The 21,714-nt window shown below is 44.3% G+C and overlaps 2 protein-coding genes across 6 annotated transcripts in view; one reads left to right on the top strand and one right to left on the bottom strand.

The window, feature by feature from the left end:
* Nucleotides 1-21,714, top strand: part of KDELR1 (KDEL endoplasmic reticulum protein retention receptor 1) — a 133,228-nt gene that overhangs the window by 60,501 nt on the left and 51,013 nt on the right. The window lies entirely within an intron of this gene.
* GRIN2D (glutamate ionotropic receptor NMDA type subunit 2D) overlaps nucleotides 1-21,714 on the bottom strand; it is a 60,343-nt gene that overhangs the window by 6,849 nt on the left and 31,780 nt on the right. For all 5 annotated transcript variants that reach the window (XM_033171253.1, XM_033171252.1, XM_033171250.1 and 2 more), the window contains 7 exons: nucleotides 20,444-20,640; nucleotides 19,854-20,007; nucleotides 19,251-19,404; nucleotides 18,155-18,280; nucleotides 17,767-17,996; nucleotides 10,164-10,324; nucleotides 6,007-6,194 (listed from right to left, as the gene is read on the bottom strand). In XM_033171253.1, the coding sequence (XP_033027144.1) occupies nucleotides 6,007-6,194; nucleotides 10,164-10,324; nucleotides 17,767-17,996; nucleotides 18,155-18,280; nucleotides 19,251-19,404; nucleotides 19,854-20,007; nucleotides 20,444-20,640 (1,210 nt within the window). The remainder of the gene's footprint in view (nucleotides 1-6,006; nucleotides 6,195-10,163; nucleotides 10,325-17,766; nucleotides 17,997-18,154; nucleotides 18,281-19,250; nucleotides 19,405-19,853; nucleotides 20,008-20,443; nucleotides 20,641-21,714) is intronic.

Consider the following 21,714-nt stretch of genomic DNA (forward strand, 5'->3'; position numbering starts at 1 on the left):
GTGGGTATCTGCTATAGACCTCCAAGCCAAATGGAGGACTCAGATGATGCCTTTCTACAGCAGATTCCTAAACATTCATAAAGAAGAGATACAGTAGTCATAGAAGAGTTCAGTTACTCAGATACATTGTCAGTGAGGCAATTGAAGAAACTGTTGGACCTTTCATTCTTGGCAGAGTTTGAGTTTCAACAAACTATACCAAGAATGAAAGCTCCAACAACTTCCTCAATTGCCTCACTGACAATGTCATTTCCCAGAAGGTGGAAGAAGCAACAGAGAAGTCATCTTTATTGGACCTGGTCCTCACCAACAGGGAGATGCTGGTCGATAAAGTGAAAGTACAGGGAACCTTGGGAGAAAGTGGTAATGTAATATTGGGTTTCATTGTATACAAGCAAGGGAAAGCTGAGGGTAGTTGGACATGCACTCTGGACTTTAAGAAGACTGATTTCAAAAAGCTTAAGGAACTACTGTGTGAAGCCCGATGAGCAGAAATACTCAAAGAGAAGGGAGTCCAAGAGGAATGGGAGTTTCTTCAAGGTGAAATCTTGAAGGCAGAAAGGCAGAAAATTCCAACAAGAAAGAAAAGTAGGAGACACCTAAAAAACCCGTGTGGCTGCATAAGGAGCTTACAGGTGAACTGAGATTTAAGAAGGGCATGAATAAGAAATTGAAGAAAGGAGAAATCACAAAGGGAGAACATACATGAGTAGCCAACAGTTGCAGGGAGGTCAGGTGGGCCAAAGCTCAGAATGAACTCAGGCTGGCAAGAGAGATTAAAATAAATTTAAAAAGGTTTCTTCAGCTATGTTTGAAGCAAGAGGAAGACCAAGCAAGTAGTAGGTCTCTTGTGTGAAGAGGATGGAGAAATTCTGTTGGGTGACAGAGAGAAGGCAGAACTGCTCAACACCTACTTTGCCTTTTGTCTTTACCTCAAAGGAAAGCAGTGCCCAACCTGGTGATAACAGAATAAATGATGCAAGGAAGAAACTAAAGCCCAAGATGGAAAAAAATGTGGTAAGGGAACACCTAGCTACATCAATGAGTTCAAATCTCCAGGGCCTGATGAGCTGCACCCAAGAGTACTAAAGGAGCTTGCAGATATAATCTCAGAGCCTCTGTCTATAATCTTTGAGAATTCTTGGAGAACAAGTGATGTCCCTGTGGACTGGAGACAGGCAAAATGATGTCCCTGTCTTCAAAAGGGGGAGTAAGAAGATCTGGGTAACTTCTGACTGGTGAGCTTGACATTGTTACCAATGTCCTAGAAAAGATAATTAAACAGTCGGTCTGTGAGCACTTAGAAAAGGTGACTATGATTACTAAGACCTAACATGTGTTTCTCAAAAACAAGCCGTACCAGCCGAATCTCATTTCTTTTTTCTTTTTTGATAGAGTCACAAGTTTGGTGGATCAGGGACTGCTGTGGATATAGTGTATCCTGATTTCAGTAAAGCTTTTGACAAAGTCCCCCTTAGTATTCTTGCAGAGAAGCTGGTAAAATTTAGACTTGGTGAGATAACTGTTAGGTGAATTTGTAGCTCATTTCCATACTCAAAGAGTGTTCACTAATGGTTCCTAGTCATCCTGCCAAAAGGGAGGGGACAAGTGGGGTGCTGTAGGGTTCTGCCCCAGGCCCATTGTTGTTCAACAACTTTATAAATAACTTGGATGAAGACATTGAGGGGATATTTATCAAATTTGCAGATGCTACTGAAGTCAGAATTGGGATTTAAGATGACCTTAACAGATTGGAGAACTGGGCCAAAACTAACAAATTGAACTTCTATAGGAACAAATGTCAGGTTCTGTACTTAGGCAGGGAGAACCAATATGCACAAATATAAGATGGGGGACACCTGGCTTGCCAGTAGTAGATGTGAAAAGGATCTAGGGGTCTTAGTAGACCACAAGCTTAACATGCGTTCACAGTGTGATGAAGCAGCAGAAAAAGGTTAATACTATTGCAGAGCAGGGCAACCAAGGGTCTGGAAACCAAGCCTTATGAGGAACGTTTGAGGGAGTTGGGTATATTTAGCCAGGAAAAGAGGAGACTGAGAGGAGATATAATAGCCATCTTCAAATATCTAAAGGGCTGTCACATGGAGCAAGCTTGTTTTCTGTTGCTCCGGAGACTAGGACCTGAACCAATGGATTCAAGTTGCAAGAAAGGAGACGAAACTTTAAGAAGAATTTTCTGACAGTAAGAGCTGTTAACAGTGGAACAAACTCTAAGAGGTGGTGGACTCTCTTCCTTGGAGGTTTTAAAGCAGAAGTTGGTTGGCCGTCTGCCATATATGATGTACCGTATATACCCGAATATAAGCCGACCCGAATATAAACCGAGGCACCTAATTTTCCCACAAAAACCTGGGAAAGCTTATTGACTCGAGTATAAGCCGGTTCACCTTTGCCGCTGTGGAGGAGGAGGAGGAACGAGCAGCCCGAAAGCAGCCCTTTGGGCTGCTCCTTCCTCTTCCTCCTTTGCCAAGTTTGCATTTATGTGAGCAGTTCAGGAATGGAACAAGCTGCCTGGGGAGAGTAAAGAACCGCCGTTCTTGTACGCTTCTTAAGGAATGGTTGACTGGGGAGAGCGGGTGGCGGCACGAGCGGAGAGAAAGGGCTTCTTTCTCGCCGCCCCCCACCGCCCGCCTCACTCGAGTATAAGCCGAGGGCAGCTTTTTCAGCACAAAAAATGTGCTGAAAAACTAGGCTTATACTCAAGTATATACAGTAGTTGAGATTCCTGCATTTCAGGGGGTTGGACTTGATGGTGTTTGGGTCCCTTCCAACTCTACAATTCTTTGATCCTATGAATCCTGATCTACTTGAGTGATTGCAAGGATGGAGCTGTGCAGTGGTAGTCTTTCAGGATTGATTAATGCCGCAGACTAAAATTGTGGGTGTGTGGTATAAAAGGTAGTACTGTATAGGTTTCAGTTGTATGATATGACAGATGGGTGGGTTGCTGGGCAACAGTTCCTTGCCTCCCTCTCCCCTAATAAGCAATTGGAAGCTTACAATGGTGTGCATGTGTGTCCCTTCGCACCCAAGCAACAGGCTCCTTTAAATGCATACATCCATGCAAGATCATGATTTGCTCTTCCAATAGAGATTTGGCAGGCAGCTCTGACTTTCAGGTGTCTCTTTAAGACTTTTTTTATTCTGACAGGCCTTAGCAGTTGTTTAAGAGGTCTCTTGAGTAGCCAGTCACCTTGATGATTACTTTGCATTGCTTTTAAATGTCTAGTTGTTGTGGTACACTGCCCTGATGTGTTGTGAGAGGATGCTATTTAAATATTTTTTAATAACTATAAATAAATAATAAATACCCAGCACCCCTCAGCATGTACATATTCAACATACGAAGTTATGCATCAACACACTGAAGGATTCCAAACAGATGAAATATCTGCTATACGTATTACCGGTATATACCCTCATACTGGTGGAATTATATACCAACAAAATTATGGATATTCTGTGAACCTAAAGTGAAAATTCTGCAATTAGAGTAAGTTTTAAACATTGATTATTATACATGCATTTTATTTAGTTTGCATGCTTTATTCTTTTGCACAGATGCTTGGAATATAGAGTAATTGCAAGCAAATATAAGTTCTAATATGTATATCTGGAATTTTGTCACTTATGAATGTTGGCAATCCCAGGTGAATGTTGTGAATGCTCAATTAAGGTGGAGATAACCTGGCGAATGCCGACAGTCAAATAGTGATTATCATCATGCAATAAATCTGTCCCCAAAATGGGAGTATGTCTGTCTGTTTGTGGCATTCATAAAATTCATCTGAAGTTGTCAGTATTTACATGTGAATAGTTGACATTCACCACATTTTGGACATTCATTGTAATGCATCCAAACTCTACAAAGCAACCATCTGTCGGCCTCTCTCCCACACACAATTCTTACACATCATGATCCTCACAGGGCATTTTTCACAAGTGAAGCAAAGAACGCCTCTCTGTCTGGAACGCTTCACTTCTGAATGTTGTTAATCGCAGCAGAGAGAGCTGGAGAGTAAACCATGTACCTTTTTCATTCAACCTAATAGATGCAGGGAAGGCAAAATGATTTAAGTGTCACGGACACTGGGTGGCCCAGTTGAAACACAGCCCCGTCCCCAACATCTGTTTATATGTCCTGGTGGGGCGGGGAAAGCCCCGTGTGCTGTTCTCTAGGATATCCCCAGAGTCAGTCAGGCCTATTAGGAGAAGCAAGATTGTTGGCTAACAGCAATTAGAGCCTCAGACTGAGCCCATTAGCAGCAGCAGAGACAAGAATCCAGGTTCCTCTGCTCAGATCAAACACACCAGAGATGTGTCTGTTCATTATCCCTGGAGCTAGAAATAGAAAGCAGGATGTCTGTCTCCCATCGCCTTTGCTCTGAGTCTAGCCCACTAGGAATTGCTTGCTCTCTCAGGAGACACAGGAGTCCTGGCTTCCAGACCTCCTTGCGTGAACTGAGTGGGCTCCACACCTCTCTTGGAATTCCTACTCCCTTTCAGCCTGGATTAATTAATCCAAAATAAAATACCATGATCTGGTTGCATGTTCATTTTGATCAACCTGCAGGTCTGCTAAGAGATAGTCAGAGAAGTGCATTGTGACAGCTATCTGGAGCATTGGAATGGGGGGAGGGTGTGCAAGCTGGTATGGGGGCATTAGTGTATGCGAGGGAGCCATGTCAGTTCCAGGGCCCATAGGTCCTCTCAGCAAACTTCTACATTTGAGTTAGAAACTCCTCCCCATCTCCATGGAAAAACATACACTAAAAGAATGGGAGAAATCCACACTCCTGCTGATAATATGAGTTTTGCTCACTTGATTAACATGAATGGGCCTGTCACATTGGTTTTGCCTGACAAATCAACCGTTGATCAGGGACTTGACAAATGGGCTTTAATTGCCCTTAATGATATCAAATCTCATTCTAGCTTGTAAATGCAACACCCATCAGAATTGGGGTGTGGGAGTAAGGGAGACAGCAAGAAAGCATTTTCATTTTTTTAATGGGACAGACAGATAAGGAGCTGTGAGTTGGCTGAAGGTGAAACAGCTTGGAATGTAGAGTCTCTCTGAACATCTGATATAGGATTAGTGGATTTGTTGTGTGTTGTAGGGGTGCCTATTTGCTTCCACTATGCTAACAATTTTTATTACAATGACACCACATGCCTCCTTCATCTGAGGTTCATGGGGCGGTTTACAATACAAAACTCTTTCATTCAAAGGAAACTATCCCATATAGCACTGCCCCAGGACTTCTCAAAACTCAGGGAGCACACAACAATAAATCCAACCAAATACACAGAAAAGTGTGTTAAAGGAAACATGCATCCTTTAAAGCAAACGTGAGGGAAAGTCCTGCTCACCAATCACTGTAGAGAACATGACCCATCCATAAGGACTGGGATTGGCGGTTTGGTACTTTCTGGGCTCTGAGCTTACTAGAAATGGGTGCAGGGGTTGAGTATCTGAAGAAGGAGCACTAGTTGCCCCCTATTTCCTTGCTTTTTCATAGTGTATGGATAGGATTCGGTGGTCTTGCCCCGCAGCAGGAAGTAGGATTATGCATAGATTCCTTTCCAGTGCAAATTATTCAGGAGTGTCCACAGCAAGTAATAAATATCCTTTATTTCAAACACCCCTGCTCCAAAGTACCTTATGCCATAGCTGTCAAGTTCTCCCTTATTTTAAGGGAAATTCCATTATGCCAAATAGGCTTCGTCGTGAGAAAAGATAAAACTTGACAGCTATGCCTTACGCATACACACCCAGCAATCGTTACCTAGTGGAAGAGCAGGTGGGACAGAGACAGAGACAGAGAGAGAACAATACCACTCACACAGATGTTGGAGAAAATATCTCTTCCCCCCCCCCTTCCCAGTTACTCACACTTAAGTTTGTTCTCATCCAAAAAAAACCTGGGCATCTCTCAACTTCCCAGTGCTCTCCCTAGAACCTGGCATGTAGCTAAACCTTACCATCACTCAGAAACTGGAGCAGGGCCAGGTCAATCGGCCGTTTCCACTTGGAACCTTTCTGCAGCGCAATGCCGTAGCCTGTGGTGGCAAAGACTTTCCCACTCCCTATGGTGACAAGTTTACAGCCTTCTTCCTTTCGGGCCATGTAGTTGAGGACGGCTGCATCGTAGATGAAGGCATCCAGCTTCCTGCAGTCAGATAAGAAAGGCAGGCAGAGAAGGACAGATGGATGCAGCATTTAGCGCATTAAAAATGCCTCCATTTTTTATTTGTCCACCTTTTCACAGACCTATTGATCAGAACTACAGACATTCATATTGCAATTAAAGGGAAAGCATATTTTTGAGGGAAGGGGGCAACTTTCTTTAAGTGTGAGACAGCTTACCATTTAACAAACAAATAGTAAGGTAAAGGTAAAAGTAAAGGACCTCAGGATGGTTAAGTCCAGTCAAAGGTGACTATGGGGTTCATCTCGCTTTCAGACTGAAGCAGCTGGCGTTTGTCCACAGACAGCTTTCCAGGTCATGTGCCCAGCATGACTAAACTGCTTCTAGCACAATGGGACACCATGATGGGAGCAAGAGCGCATGGAAATGTCGTTTACCTTCCTGCTACAGCAGTACCTATTTATCTACTTGCACTGGTATGCTTTTGAACTGCTAGGTTGGCAGGAGCTGGGACAAAGCAACGGGAGCTCACCCCATCACACAGATTTGAACCGCCAACCTTCCGATTGGCAAGGCCAAGAGGCTCAGTGGTTTAGACCACAGTGCCACCTGCGTCCCTATTTTAAAAAAATAGTAATATTCATTGCTAGACTGAGAGGCTGACTTTAACACCTTGTTTCTTATCCCATATGTGAATATTTCCTATTATAGTAACACACCAGAGTCAAAATGGCATTAGAAAATAAACACATTGAAGGCCCATCAATATTGTGGAAGCGTCAGGCTTTTAAAAATATATTAAGAATTAATTCAACAGAGCACTGTTGCCTTCAGTTGAATGTGAGAGGGAGAGCAGTATAAAAATCAATTAAATAAAAACTGGTTCTTAGCATTACATTAAAGTATATGACTCCTGAGAGCCAAAAGGTGGCCACCTTTGGGTAATAAACTAGAAAGATAGAACACCTTTACGTTTATTCTTCGTTGTCATCAAATATGTCACAGGTAGGAGCTAGAAACTAGATGACTGCCCGGCAGCGTGCCTTTAAACATGACTGAGCCTTTCCGTATGCTTAGCCTGACCAATTAACTGGGGTGCAGGGATTTTATTATGAGCCTGATTAATCTTCCCATTAAAACTGTAAGTTTTCAGCCATAGTTATATAGCATAGGAGATACTTTTAATAGGCCCATAAGGAAAAGGTGCCCTTTACTGTTAGATCTGCACGTCAGCCACTGTCCCACACTATCTTTATCTTCGCTTCCTCCCCCCTTTATTTATTTTTTATTATAGACAGGCTCACCTCTTCAGCCACTTCCATCTAGATATCTTGGTCCCAAGCTTTCTTCTCAGTCTTTTGCTTTCTAATGCCCTCTGTTTCACAGTCCTAAAAACAGACTGACACTACACAGGGCCCATAACTATAACTTCGCATAGGATCAGGTTATTAGGTGTCTCCGTCCTGTCCCCTTGTGCTCATCCCCATGCAATCATTCACACATACTAGCAAAGTTTGGGTGGACATGAATGTACATGTTGGTATTTAAAAAACAAACAAAAAACTCTGAACTTCAAACAAACAAACCCTGAAGAGTAGATGGAGGACACTGATTAAAAAGAGAAGGAAGAACTTAACAAGCAGTAAAACACACAAAGCACCAGACAGGGACAGCATAGGGGAAAGCAGCAAGAACCAAATAGTTGAATTCTGCAATAGTGGCAAAGTCATCCTTTTAGAATCTTCAGCACCGTTGAAATGGCCCAGTGCCAGAACTCCTGGCCAGAGCAGCTCCAATTTAGACAAGGCAGGCCACTATCAGTCCAGCAGCTCCAAGGAAGATCACAGGCCCTGGTGTCCTACCCAAGCCTGAGTCACAGCCCGAGCCCAGCAAATCAGGTGTTCTGGAACCCAGGGCAGGAGTTCAGGAGTCTGTACTCTCCAAGCCTGTACCTCCCGAGGAACAGACCTCCACATCAGAAACCCACACCCACAGGTCACCACGTCAATGCAGGCAAACATGCAGGGAAGGATTTGCCAGTGCAAATCCAGAAATCAAGTTGCTATCTGCTGGTGGGAGTTTGCAAGCTGGCCCCTGCATTCTGCATTAGCCGCAGCCTCCAAATCAACTGCCAAGGTAGTTCTACAAACAGTGCATTGCAGTGATCAAACTGTGAGGCTAGCAATGCATGGATAACTGCTATCCTGATCCAGGAACAACTGTAGCTGTCTTCCCAGCCAAGCTTTCCTAGTCACTGAGGACACCTCCAGTGACAGAGTTAGATCTGGGAACATCCTCAGACTTTGCACCTGCTCCTTCAAGGAGAGAGCAGCCCCATCCAGGCCTTGCAACTTACTGACTTCCCAAGCCTACAAACCTCAATCTTGCCAGGACTCAGACTCAGTTTATTAGCCCTCATCCAGCCCATCACTACAGTACAACCCAAACACCTGCAGCCAGCTTGACAAATGGTCAGGAGTGAAGGGAACTTGAAGTCACATAACTTTTGGTGGCCCAAAGTTGGAGGTGCCTGTCTTAAATGCATATATGTACAGAGTAGAGATTCTAACCCATATATAAATGATTGTGACTGTAGAATTGGGGGGTGGTTGTTAATCTGGGTTAATTAGCAGAGTATGTGGGTGTTTAAATGGTGAATCACGCGCCCATAACCTTGCCAGTTGGCTTTTAAAAAATTGTTAGTAGGATTGGCAGCAGTTCCAACAGCAGTGGGAACCACCCCGAAAGGGCGCTCAAACAGGCAGAGCTACAGTGCACTCCTACAGCAGCAAAAAATTAACGTTTAAGTCACAAATGCTCACAAATCCAAAATCCACATACAAAAACCCCACATGGAAGTCTAGTTAACAGCATGATGGCGCAGCTCAATCCTGCACTTGAATGCCTCACTGTGGACTTGTCTTATTTGGTTTATTTATGAAATGAGCCAGCAGGAGTTCATAGAAGTTCACAGAAGTGTTGTTGTGGGGAACAGTGGGGAGGCACTCTTGCTGGTGTGTGCAGCTACCAAGGCTAGACAAGCACTTGCTCACCAGAGTTATACACAGAAGGAGTGCACAGCCTTTAAAGGTGTGTTTTTTGGGTTTTTTTAGGACTGCAGTTTCTATAATCTGATTTTATGCAAAGCTTACTTCCAGGTAAGTGGGCATAGGCTTGCAGCCTTAATTAATTGGTTAGATTCATTCAACTAAAAAGGAGTCCCCAGTGAGCAAGGCAACAGTTTCTTAAAAAAAATATATTAATGCAATTAACATTTTGCACAGGCCTTGAGAGAGAAGTGGGGATGCCTCTTCTAATGTCTGCAGTGCATCATCTAAAAACAAAGTATGCTTTAAAAAGAGAGTAATTTTTGCTCATATGCACATTTCTGCAGATTTAATTAATTCACTGATTAATTGACCCAAACTCATATTATTATTAAATTGACTAAGATTTCTTTAATCAGATGACAGCCTAATGAAAATTGACTAATTATAATTATAAACTTGTTAAAGGATCACAAAACAGCATGGGCATTAAAGCTGGCCATGTCACAAGCAACATCCAGCAGCAGCCTATGTCACTCACGCAGTCACATTCCACATATCAATTGCCACAGCAATTAATGTACTACCGCTGGAGGGAGAGGATGTTGCAGAGGGGGAAAACTGCATTTACTTCACTGAATATTTTACCCCAAGTGCGAGCAAATGGTGGCTTCTCTACAACAGGAGTGTGGCCTCATGGAATGACGAGGAGCGTGTGCGACATAAATGAGAAGCATTTGCACATCAGTTGTGTAAAAAATGGATTATGTGGAGAGAACCATAGGGCGCATGTGGCCCCACTGTAGGGGCCTGCCTCAGGCCATGTGCCCCAGGGAACAGAAAGGCTTAGGGTGAAAATATATGCTAAGAACTAAGGATCTTGGAGTTGTCCTTCCTGCTGCCACCACTGCTTCTTCCACCCGCATCATTTCCCTCCACCTACCCTGTCTGCAGGTTCTGGAGTGCATCCTCCACGCTGCGCTGGTTGTACTTCCCCATATATTCGTGCATCTCCCCATAGTTGTTCCGAATGTTTTTCTCGGTGCTCCCGTTGGGAACAGTGCCAAATCTCAAAGGTGGGTAGTGATGCTGTGGTTTCTGGAACTGTAGAGGGAGGTAAAGGGAAATTGGAGTGTGAAGAGTGCTTCTGCGGATCTTGCCCCGGCCCCTTCCCTGCTCTCCTCCCAAATGTGAAAACTGAGCAAGGACGGGAGGAGGGAGATTCTTAAATTTGCTGGTGCTGCTTTTGGAGTAGTGTATTGTTGTGCTCAGTTGGCTGAGAAATAAAATGGAAATTTGGCTGGCATCAATTAGAGCAAAGTTCACCTTCCCAAGCATTATGATTTCTGGATATGGAGAAGCACCCTGTTGTGTGTGATGGATGAGACAGACACGCAAAGTGGTATGGAGAAGAAATTGAGAGATGCATATAGTGATAGGTAGGTAGGTAGGTAAATGGTAGGTAAATACCATGTTTATTTGAGGATGAATAAATGAGCCAACAGATTTATTTATGAGCTTCCATTTTTATCCCCATCCTCTTTGGAGCTAAGGGTGAGGCACATGGTTTCTGCTTCCCCATTTTAGCCTCACAATAACCTTGTGAGGTAGGTTAGAAAAACAGGCTGGAAAGGGGAAGCGGACAGTCAGGAAGGGTTGATATCTGGAAGTTCTAAATTTTTCTCTGGGCATCAGGAACTGCCACAACCTGAGTGAGCACGTTTTGCTCATGCTCAGGGTTGACCTTCATGTCATACATTCTTTTTAGGAAGAGCAGCTTGGGAGAGGGGGATTTAGAAGCTGCTAGAGGAAACGTCGTATCAACAGGGGCTTGGACTACATAACAAAAATCCAGCTCTATGATTCTGTGTTTCCAACATGCTTTTGGATTCCCGCAGATGAAAAATTTGTGTTTTTGTGTGTGACTCGAAGCAGAAAAATGGCAGACAGAGAGGGGATTATGTACACCTTTTCCTCCTGTCCATCCTTCTGCCACTCTTATTTTCTCCTCTCCTGAACCTGCTTTTCATTTAATAATGACTTTGGGCGTCAGTTTCAACTCCACAGGGTGTAATCGTTCATGATGTTTAGAGTTTAAAGGGAATTCCACCCCTGTCATGTCAGATGGACACTGTTACTGGAAGATGCAGGTGGGTGGGTGGTCTGTCCCAGCTGGTGGCAGGGGTTAGACTAAGGGCCTTGTAGCCTCCTTCTTATCAAACAGTTCCGTGACACGATAGGAAAGCAGACAGGCAGTAGTATTTGGAGATGGACGAGAAGACTAAATAGATATGAGCAAGAAACATCATGTATGATTATTGAGTTTGTCCCCTAGAATCCAGCCAAGAGACCAGTTCCCAAGCCAAGGAAAAGAAAATGAACTTTTTAGAGATTTATCTAAGGAAAGGAGGGTGAGACAGGCAGTTTGGGAAATAAGATATAGAGCAAGGCAGAAGCAGAGTGAGAAAGGAACAGTGGGATGTGGAACTCGAAGGCCATGCAAGATGAAACACCTTGAGGGTGTGTTTGTACCAGTACCCAGGCAGTGTTGATTTTGTTTTTTGTCCTTTTTTGACCCATCTTTGCACATTTCCTATGCTTGCACACATCCTCTTCAACTAATGTGCTTGTTTGTTTGTTTGTTTGTTTGTTGTCAAGCTGCAGAGAGCCTTTCTTCATGATCAGTAAAAGCATGGACCACCCTATGTTTTCCATTTTAAAATGCTCTCACAAACAGCATTTTAGCAACAATCACATTGCTTCCTGTTTGCCTGTTATGGTAAGGGGAGAAATGCCAAGGGTGGGGGCAGCTGCAGTGGATATGCAGTACTCTGCATGAGTTGAGCAGCAGATTAAACATAGCCTCTAAAACTCACTCCCTATACCAGGGGTCTGCAACCTTTAAGACACAAAGAGCCACTTGGACCCGTTTCCAAAGGGGAAAAAAACAACTGGGAGCCGCAAAACCATTGCGACATTTAAAACAAATATAACGCTGCATATATTGTTTCTTACCTTAATGCAATAATAATAAATAACGTATAGGAGCCAATGCAAAGTATAATTAGTAAAAACAACAAGAATAAGTTATTACTTTTTTGCATTGACTCAGGGGCGTACCCAGGATCAAAACTGGGGGGGGGGGCAAGCCATGGTCGTTCAGGTTGTGACATTTCAGCACGGAAAGGCGAATGAAACCAAAATTTTAGGGAAATTATATATAATTATAGCAGTGCTTTATTACAGTAGTTATTACAATTATTTGCTTGGTTTTTTAAAATTTTTATTCTAGTTACATGTCTTATACCAGGGGTGGCCAATTCCCAAGAAACTGTGATCTACTTTCAGCAGTGATCTACCCCCGTTTTTGGGGGTTCAGCTCAAAGTTGTTTGGGGTGTGTGTGGTGGGGGGGAGACAGGGCTTCCCCCTCTAAGATAGGTTGGCAAGCGAACTAATAAAGAAAGAAAAAGGGGGGGTGGGAATGGAAAAGTGGGGTGGAAAATATAAATTGGGGGTGGGGTGGGGTGGGGAGGATATCTATTAAAAATATGTAGTAGTTTAAAAAATAAAAATAAAGGGGGAAAATCTTTTTCTTCTTTTTCCTTTTTTTGAAAACAAAAACAAAAGGGGAAGAGAAAAGAAAAAGGGGGGATAGAGGAAGAAAAGGGTAATAATAAAAATTCAAATAGAGTGGCTGCAGCAGCTGTGGGGGGTGTTTGTTTGTTTTTCGTTTGTTTTAAAAATGGGATTTCTCCCCTTGGATTAAAAAAGGAGGGGAGGAAGAAAAAGAGGGGGGGTGGGAGAGCAAGGCAAAAAGCCAAAAAGCAAAAAACAGGTTTTGGGGGGGGGATCGCGCCAGGCACTGCAGCGCGCCGGCCTCGGGGCTCCGGGCCCCCGAGCCGCCCTTGGGGCCGTCGTTGAGCATGTACACCGCCCGCAGCGAGCGCTGGCGAAGCATCGGTTGGCGGAGGTTTCAGAAGCAGCCCGGACGTTTTCGCCGCCGCCGCCCCAAAGCAGCTCTACTTCATCCTGTCGGCGACCATCACCACCCTCCCGTCACGGCGACGCCTGGCCCGCCTGCTCCGCCCTCCGCGCGGCCGCTTTGAAAAGGATTCCGCCCGACAGGGGCCGCTCAGAACAGGGGCCGCTCCAATCGCCGCCGCCACCTCCCGCCGCCTTTATTATCCCGACTCTTTTCTCTCTCTCTCTCTCTCTCTCTCGATAACTCGCAAAGCCCAGCTCCTTCTTCTCCCCGCCCTAACGCCACCCTCATTGGCACGTTCCCCTCAAACAGGAACAGGCATCCCGGCGGCTCATTGGCCGGACGAAGCGTCACTCTCCCGTGCCCGCCTCCCGCCTTCATCCTCAGTGGCTACCTCGGCGGTAAGGCCCCGGCTCCGAGCCTATGTGCCAAGGCGGGCAATCTGTCCTGCCAATCGGCACGCCGAGGTGGTAAAAGCTCAGCCCTCCCCACATGCTTATTGGTGTGAAGAAGTTGCTTCCTCTCTCTGGGAGTGGTCAAGGTGGACATCAATCTTGGGTCTTTCCTCGGGAACCCCGAGAGGGCTGAGAAAGACCGCCCAGCTGTTCAACGTTGATGCCGATTATTCATGGTTTTTTTGGCCCTTTTTTGCCGATAACCATTTAATTATTATTGAAAGGGCATTGAAAGGGGGCATGCTGGAGCCGCGGGAGACTTGTCAGAGAGCCGCATGCGGCTCCGGAGCCGCAGGTTGCTGACCCCCGCCCTATACCAAGTAAAATTCCTGGTATTTTTTAGGGGGGGGGGGGCTCAGAAGTGCATGGGATTTGATGGAAGAAAGGGAATGGTGTAGCTCTTCTGATATTACATTGTGGCCCATAGAGAAGATATGCTTGTGCCACTACCGCAACCAAGGTCAGAATGGAGTCAGATGGGGAAAATGGAAAGGGGCAAGCAGGGAGGGGTGGAAAGAGGCCAGGAATGGACTCATAAATAGAAGACGCAATGAACAGGTAATTCTGGGTATAGATGGATTCAGCAGTTGGCAGACAGGATTGTTGACAGAGAGGTGCACCGAGAGATCAGCGATACTGAAATAGACGGGGACACATTTAGAAGTATGAAGGACAGAGGCAGCCTGCTTGTTCTATTACAAGAGTCTGCTTCAAGAAGGCTGTAGATGGAGAAAAACATCTTTGGTCTGTTTTGAGCACCACAAAATTGGCTTCACACAAGAGCTCTCCGAGCAAATTCAGTCCCTCTTTGATATTCCTGGGGCAACTGGGCCTTTCGAAATGGAAATGGGAAGCAAAGAAACAGCAAAAATCAAATGCATCCCAGGTTGGGGACAAAATACAGAGTGCCAGCAATGGGTGCGGGGAGGAAGAGAGGGGGAGCAATGGTTTTCTGCAAATGGGGATAATAGAAAGAGGCTTCTAGGTGTCTAAAGCTTAGAAGCCATTAGGCAGACAAAAGTGTCTGGGGAAAGTGAGAAAAGAAGATGGGAGATTGGTAGAGATTATCTGGAATTTGACAGAGGAATGTGTATGACAAAGCAGTGGGGGAAAGAATTAATGGAAAAGAGGCAAATAGAGGTAGAAGAGAATACTGGGAAACCCATCAGGACGGAGAGGGGAGGGGGAAACGTTTCTAAAGCTAGAAATAAAAAGAGTGTCTTGTAGCATTTTGAAGACATGCTCATTTATTGTACAGGGAGCTTTCATAGACTCAAGCCTGCTTTGTCAGATGCACAGAATGAGGCTTTCCACTTTTTTGCCTTCTTTAATGGCAAAGTCCAGAGGGGGTCACCGTGTTAAGTGGGTTTTTGTCCAGAGAAGTTGATGCCGCAATTAATCTGTTAGTTTTTAAGGTGCCACAAGGCTTTTGGTTGTGTTTGCTGCAACTTGATAACATGGCTCCCTCTCTTGAATTTCATAAGACTAAGGCTGCATTGCTATATAACCTGAAACTAGGGATGGGTGGCAAATATATCAGTTTTGGTTTCTCTTATTTTCTCACTTTTCCAATCTTATGTTAGGCTTACATCAGCTGGTTGTTGTTTTTTTTAAAAAAGACCTAGTGAAAATCTGTCACCATTTTTGTGTGGATTTCTCCTTCGATACACATTTTTATATGCAGTTTTGCCAAATATACACATTTTGGAAAACAGTTTCCCCTACTATGATGCATTTTTGTATGTTATGTTCATTAATATATGCATTTATATGCAAATGTTACCATAGTATATACATGTTTGTACACATTACCTAACTGGAGAACTGCAATGCAAAATGTAGGTAAGTCCGAAGGACAGCTGTGTTTCAGCTCACATACTGTTTCAGAAAATGTGAATTCAGTAAGTTCATCTTTAAAGGTGAATTGAATCAAATTTCTCACCCATCCCTACCTGGGTGTGAGGTCCAATTGAATTCAGTGGGACTTCTGAATAGATGTTACTATGATTCCACTGTAGAAACACTTATTCTTTTTCTCTGCCTGGATTTTCTTCCTTTGCCTTCTCCCTCAAACTGCTCCCTACTCAATGCAAGTTGGTTAATCTGAGCTGTTTAATATTTATCTGCGATTGTGTTTCATGTTGGACGTTAATTACGCCCATTAATTACATCCCAGCTCGTTAGTTCTTAACGAAAGGGATTCAATTGGAGTGAGGCTGCCTTGCCACAGCTGGTCCGGTTTGTGTGGCCCCCTCCTTCCCCACAGCTGTGGTTGTTCGTCAGGGGCTAATTGCCAGGGGATAATCAGCCACGTCCTGGTTTATAAATACACACCATGCATGCTGGGCACCAGCAAAATATCCCAGTGGAGGGCTGTGTGGAGCTACCAAGGGTATGAGTTCCACCGCTTAGGTCAGCCACCCTTTAATCTTGACCACATGCATGCATGCGCAGGCACAACCACATATTTCCTGTTGGTCGTCTTAAGGGGAGTGTGATGGATCTGGCCCGATTGTGGGTATGTGTGGCTTTTCTGAAAGTAAGCATTGCCCACCAGAAGCCTATCAGCACAAGCAAGTGTAACATTTTAAAATTAAACAGCAATTAGGGCTGAAGGTAAGACCTAGAATCTGTTCTCAGTGCCACTGTTAGTTTCTAAAAATGATAAGTGTGCCATGAGTGCATGAACGTGAATAGCTCTTCTGCTCTGCAGGTGGGTAATCTACAAGCTCTGCTAGCACTTTTTCCAGAGGAAGAGCTATAGATTAGTGGCAGAGAGCTCATGCTAGATAATGTGAACTGTAATACGAATGCACAGACTTGGTATGTGGGTCTCAGTCAGATCCTTACTAAGAGCTCCCTAGGATTCAGAGGCTTTTCAGTGGCAGGTCTGGTACTTTGGAGTGGGAGACAAAGATGTGCAGTTGCCTGACTGCCTGTCTGTCTGATCTTCTGGCTTTGCCTTTGTTCTGGGCAGTTTCACCTTCACTGACATTTCCCCAACAGCACTATTGGCGCCAAAGGCAAAACTTTCCAGTTGCTGAGTTTGCAGTGGTCACAGCCAGGTAGCTCCTCCCCAAGCGATTTAAAATAAACATTGCAAAACCTGAGCTGCTCAATCAAAGAAGAATGCCCTTGCAAGACTATGCAAGTGAAGTCAAGACAGCTGAGATCTAAGGCACTGCAAGCAGACACTGTAGGACCATGGCTTCTAAAAGTGATTTGATGGAAATGTGTACAGCGAATAATAGAGCCTCAACGTTACTCTTTTGTGTTAAAGTGTAACAATGGTACACATCTTTTTGATTTTAGAGTTGTTTGGTTTTGGTTTAACATGTGGCCATGATTATACACACATATTATGGTTTTCCTTGCTTCTCTTTCATCATTTGTTAAACACTGGGGAAGCAGTGATGGTCACTTATTTTTTATATTAGTGGAAATGGGGATATGTTTAATCTGGTGAAAAGGAAAACATCATGCCTGGCATGTTGTTTTTGGTGGTGGAAAAGAAAATGAAAGGGGAAATAAAATGAGAGCTGTAGCAAAGGAATGAATGGGGATTTTTGTCTGGTAGGGATAGATATGATGGGAGGGAGGGAGTTAATTAAAATTGTATACCACCCTTCATCCAAAGATCACAGGGCACTTCACAACATAAAAATACAAAATGAGAACACAAAATACAGTGATACCTTGGGTTAAGTACTTAATTCGTTCCGGAGGTCCATTCTTAACCTGAAGTGTACTTAACCTGAAGCACCACTTTAGCTAATGGGACCTCCTGCTGCCAATGCACCGCCAGAGCACAATTTCTGTTCCTAAGCGGAGTTCTTAACCTGAAGCATACCTAACCTGAAGCGTACTTAACCCGAGGTACCACTGTACATAATAAAACAAAAACAGACCAACCAATAACGCTCCCCCAACATTTAAAAGGCTATAGAATGTTTAATCAGCCCAAGGCCTGGTTATAAAGAAACGTTTTCGCCTGGCACCTAAAGATACGTAATGAAGGTTCCAGGCGAGCCTCCCTGGGGAGAGAATTCCACAAATTTGGTATCATGCCTCTGTTTCCCTCCCTCTGGGAGCCCTCCCTTCTTCTCACCTTCTGGTCGCTGAGCCCAGACACCGTGTCTACATATTCCTCCTGTATCATAAAGGCGGCCAGATTGGCGGTGTAGCTGGCAAGGAAGATGACGGCAAAGAAGGCCCAGATCAGCACCATGATCTTGCTGGTGGTGCCCCTGGGGTTCTCCACAGGCACAGAGTTGTTGAACACCAAAGCCCAGAGCAGCCAGATGGATTTCCCAATGGTGAACTTGGAGCCTCCAGTGCCTACCAGGCAGGATGGGATGGGGGAATATGAATCAGAGTTTGAACTTTGCCGTAGAGGCTGGAACACAAAAAGGCTGCACATGCTTGCCGCCCTTCCTTATCTCTATAGGTACCCCAGTTTCAGACACATGCCCCTCCCTTATCCTTGGTGCACTCACGTTTACTGGCGCTGAGGCTGCGATTATAGCCTACTGGGCTGAAATATTCAAAGATGAAGACGGTCACCGCAACGACAGTCAGGCACATGACAAACATCATCACCCAGACAGCAGGGCTGTAGGGCTCTGCAGGAAAAGAAACACGGACCACAGTGGTGGCATGCCCAAGACAGCTAGGCTCTAGTGGGTGAAAGCAGGAGTTCTGAACCTTTGGCATAAAAGAGGCACCCTAAATCATGAGTAACACTTCTTAAATGGTATAATTTAAGGCCGCCTCTTTAAATTGGCTTTTCCCAAGGAGTTGTGGTCGTGTGAAGACTCCAAGATAATTTGTCAGAATTGATTTAAGAGTATAGTGCAGATGAACCCCATAGCAGAAAAAATGGATTATCACCATTATCACCATCCTTGAGGGAATAGTGGCTTTGGGAGGGTGCTACACAAGTCCCTCCATGGCAAAAAAAAACTATTATTTTCATCTGAAAGATCAAAATGTCTTCCTTGAAAACTGCATATTTGTTAATGTGGGTCTATTTGGGTGAAATTGTCTTTTCCCAGGATTTGGAAAAACCTGTCTGCTGGTACTTCCATTGTGATCCTAAGTACTGTGTTAACTGCAGTTATGTAACTCCCATGGATAAATATTGGCAGCTGCCCACTTGATACCAACAAATGGGCATCTTTTCTTTTCTCTCTCTCTCTGCTTTTGGCTTTTCTCAGGCCATTTTCCTTCAGCCCAAGGCCATTATTTTGTATGTCCATTTAAACAATTGTTTTAAACATTTTTCTATTTTATCTATACCGCACCTTTCCAATATACATGGTGGGTTAAAATGCTAAAATAAAAGAGACAATAAAAAATTCAAAACTCTACCTCAGCAATAAAGCAGGTTCTTAGTGGGGCTGTTTCGCCAAGATTGGGTGCACAACTACATTAGATCCAATAGATGACAGGATGGTGGAAAATTAGGACTTCTGACCTCTACTATAATGAACCCTACTTTGAAACCAGACTACCTGGAAGACTCCTTCCACATCTCATGGCAACGCTCCCTCCTGCTTTTTACTTTGACCCATCCCAGGGCTGGGCATTCACCTAGGAAGGCAGAAGGTGAAACAGTTCCATTGCTACGAGACACCATCACACTGATTCCTGTCTCGACAAAGGGCACAGAAAAATCTATGACTTCAGCTCTCTCCGCATTGATGGTCAGGGATCCAATCGCCATGTCAGCTCGCTTGTAATACACCTGAGAGACACACACAGAGAGAGATGGATAAAGTACAAATAGCCAGCAATCCTGGGTTTTCTGGAAAGGAAGGGGAGGGTCTAGCGTTTCTGAGTAAACAGTGTAACCCACCCTGAGCCCTGGAGACAGGATGTAAGATTCTGTTTGCCTATCAGATCCAGGAACGGGCAGAGCCATAATGCCTAGGGCAACCCTCCCATAACCTTTGAAGCAGATTAACCCTACTATTTATGTCAGTGCACTATTCAATATTCCTTTACTTCAAGGATAAAATCCAAACAGCCTGCAGCAGGACTTGTGGGTCCTCTCAAGTGGAGTTGAGAGTCACACATGTGTGGGTGGGAAACCAGAATTCCTGAGTTCTTTTAAGAGGAACAGAATGCAGAGAGCCCTAAGAAGTTCTGCGTGAGCCCAGACCACCCAGTTCCTTGGGGAAGGGGTGGAGTTACCTCTCCAATCATGCCGTTCCACATGCCGTTGACTATCTTGCCATGCTTGCCATTGGTGACAAGATAGAGATCGTAGGTGAAACCCAGAGTTTTAGCCAGACGCTTCAGGATGTCGATGCAAAATCCTTTGCAGCAGCTCTTTACCATTTGTTGGCTGTGAACAGCACAGGGAGGGGGGAAAGGAACTCAGCAAGTGATTTAGCAGCATTGTGGAAGCTAAACACAGAGCCAGCATGGTGTGGTGTTTATAGTGGACTAGGTTTGCGGTGGCCCAGGTTCAGATCCCCTGTCAGCCATGAAACTCACTTGCTGATTTTAGACCGTTCACTAACCTACCCTCACAGCAAAGCTATGAAAGAAAGAAAGGAGGAAATTATGTGTGCCACTTTGAGATCCTTGGAGGAATGGGGCAATATTAATGGGTTAAGTAATAAATAAGCAAGCATGGGATTGATTGGTACTTGGATGGGTGTCCACTGGAAGGCCTACACAAGCCACTCTGAACTTTCCTGAGGAAGAGAAAGATCTAAATGTAAAATTGATAACACTGAACTCAACTGTGGTAAACTTGGCCAGTGTCTCAGAAATACCTGTTGGTATGGTTGAGTGGGTGGCGACAGGGAACTGAATCACGAATGCAGGTCTTTGTGGCTGGATCAATGTTGTCGACAATAACGAAGGGCCTTTCCTCCAGTGTTGCCACCATGAGGTGCTTGTTGTCATCCACAGGTTGCAGGAATTTTCTGTAGCGTGACATGCTCAGGATTCTGCGCTCCCACCTTCCCACCTGCCTCCCGGGGCATAGAGAAGAGGTTAGATACACCCCAAACATTTCTCCAGACTCTTGCCAGCCCACCAGTGTTGGTCCCAAATTTATGTCATATTCAAGAAACTCAGTTTTGAAAGCCCCCTCCCACAACTAACATCTCCAGGATTGCACCAACTTCTGAATCTTCACATCAGACATACTGTGCATGCATGCATACATACATACATACATACATACATAATTTAATTTGTATGCCACTTCAAACCATGCTTAAGGTGGCTTACAACATGAAAGAAATACAAACTCTTGTCTTAAAAATCACATCCTCCATTCACATTATCCCTCTGCTTCCTACATCCACTGAGGACATCCATGACCAGCATGGAGTCAGGATATTAGGTAGCCAATACCATACCGGTATCTCAGATGATCTTGGCTATATTTTGTTTATTTTATATTTATATCCCACCTTTCTCCCAAGTTGGAATACAAGGTGGCTTACAACATTTAAAAAACACCAGTGATAAAATACAGAGTGATGAAAACAAACTAGTTAAAATTAGTTAAAAACTAGGACATATTTTAATAGGCTGGGGAAATCAGTGAAGACAGGGCTTTTTTGGTAGTGGCCCACAGCTGTGGAAATGGCTTACACCTTGTTCTGGCATTTAAGGAAGCCCTCTAGACCTTTTTCTTCACTATTACCTTCAACTAAGGCTTTGAATGACTTAACCAGAGCAGCTTTCTTTAGTAGCATCATGTGCCCACGTAGCTATTGTTTCTGTATCGTTTCTTTTGATGTTCTTACTTTGGGAGAACATGTGTAAAATATGCAACTTATAAATACTTTTTAATTAAACATAATTAGCCAAATAGATACCTTGTGTGAGGACTCGGTGGATGGGCTTTGCTCACAGCCAAGGGCTTAGCAATTGCCAAAATGAGATTCAGGAATGAATCCACCACCCCTGCCAGATTGGTTGCCTTTCCCTGTAGGGTTTGGCTTGATTTGCTTGTGAAAGAAATTTATATTACTTTGCTCCTCTGGCTGCTTTTTTGTTGGAGACTTGCAATCTCTTATTGTTTCATGGT

The sequence above is a fragment of the Lacerta agilis genome, chromosome 14, assembly GCF_009819535.1.
Source record: "Lacerta agilis isolate rLacAgi1 chromosome 14, rLacAgi1.pri, whole genome shotgun sequence".
Lineage (NCBI taxonomy): Eukaryota > Metazoa > Chordata > Lepidosauria > Squamata > Lacertidae > Lacerta > Lacerta agilis.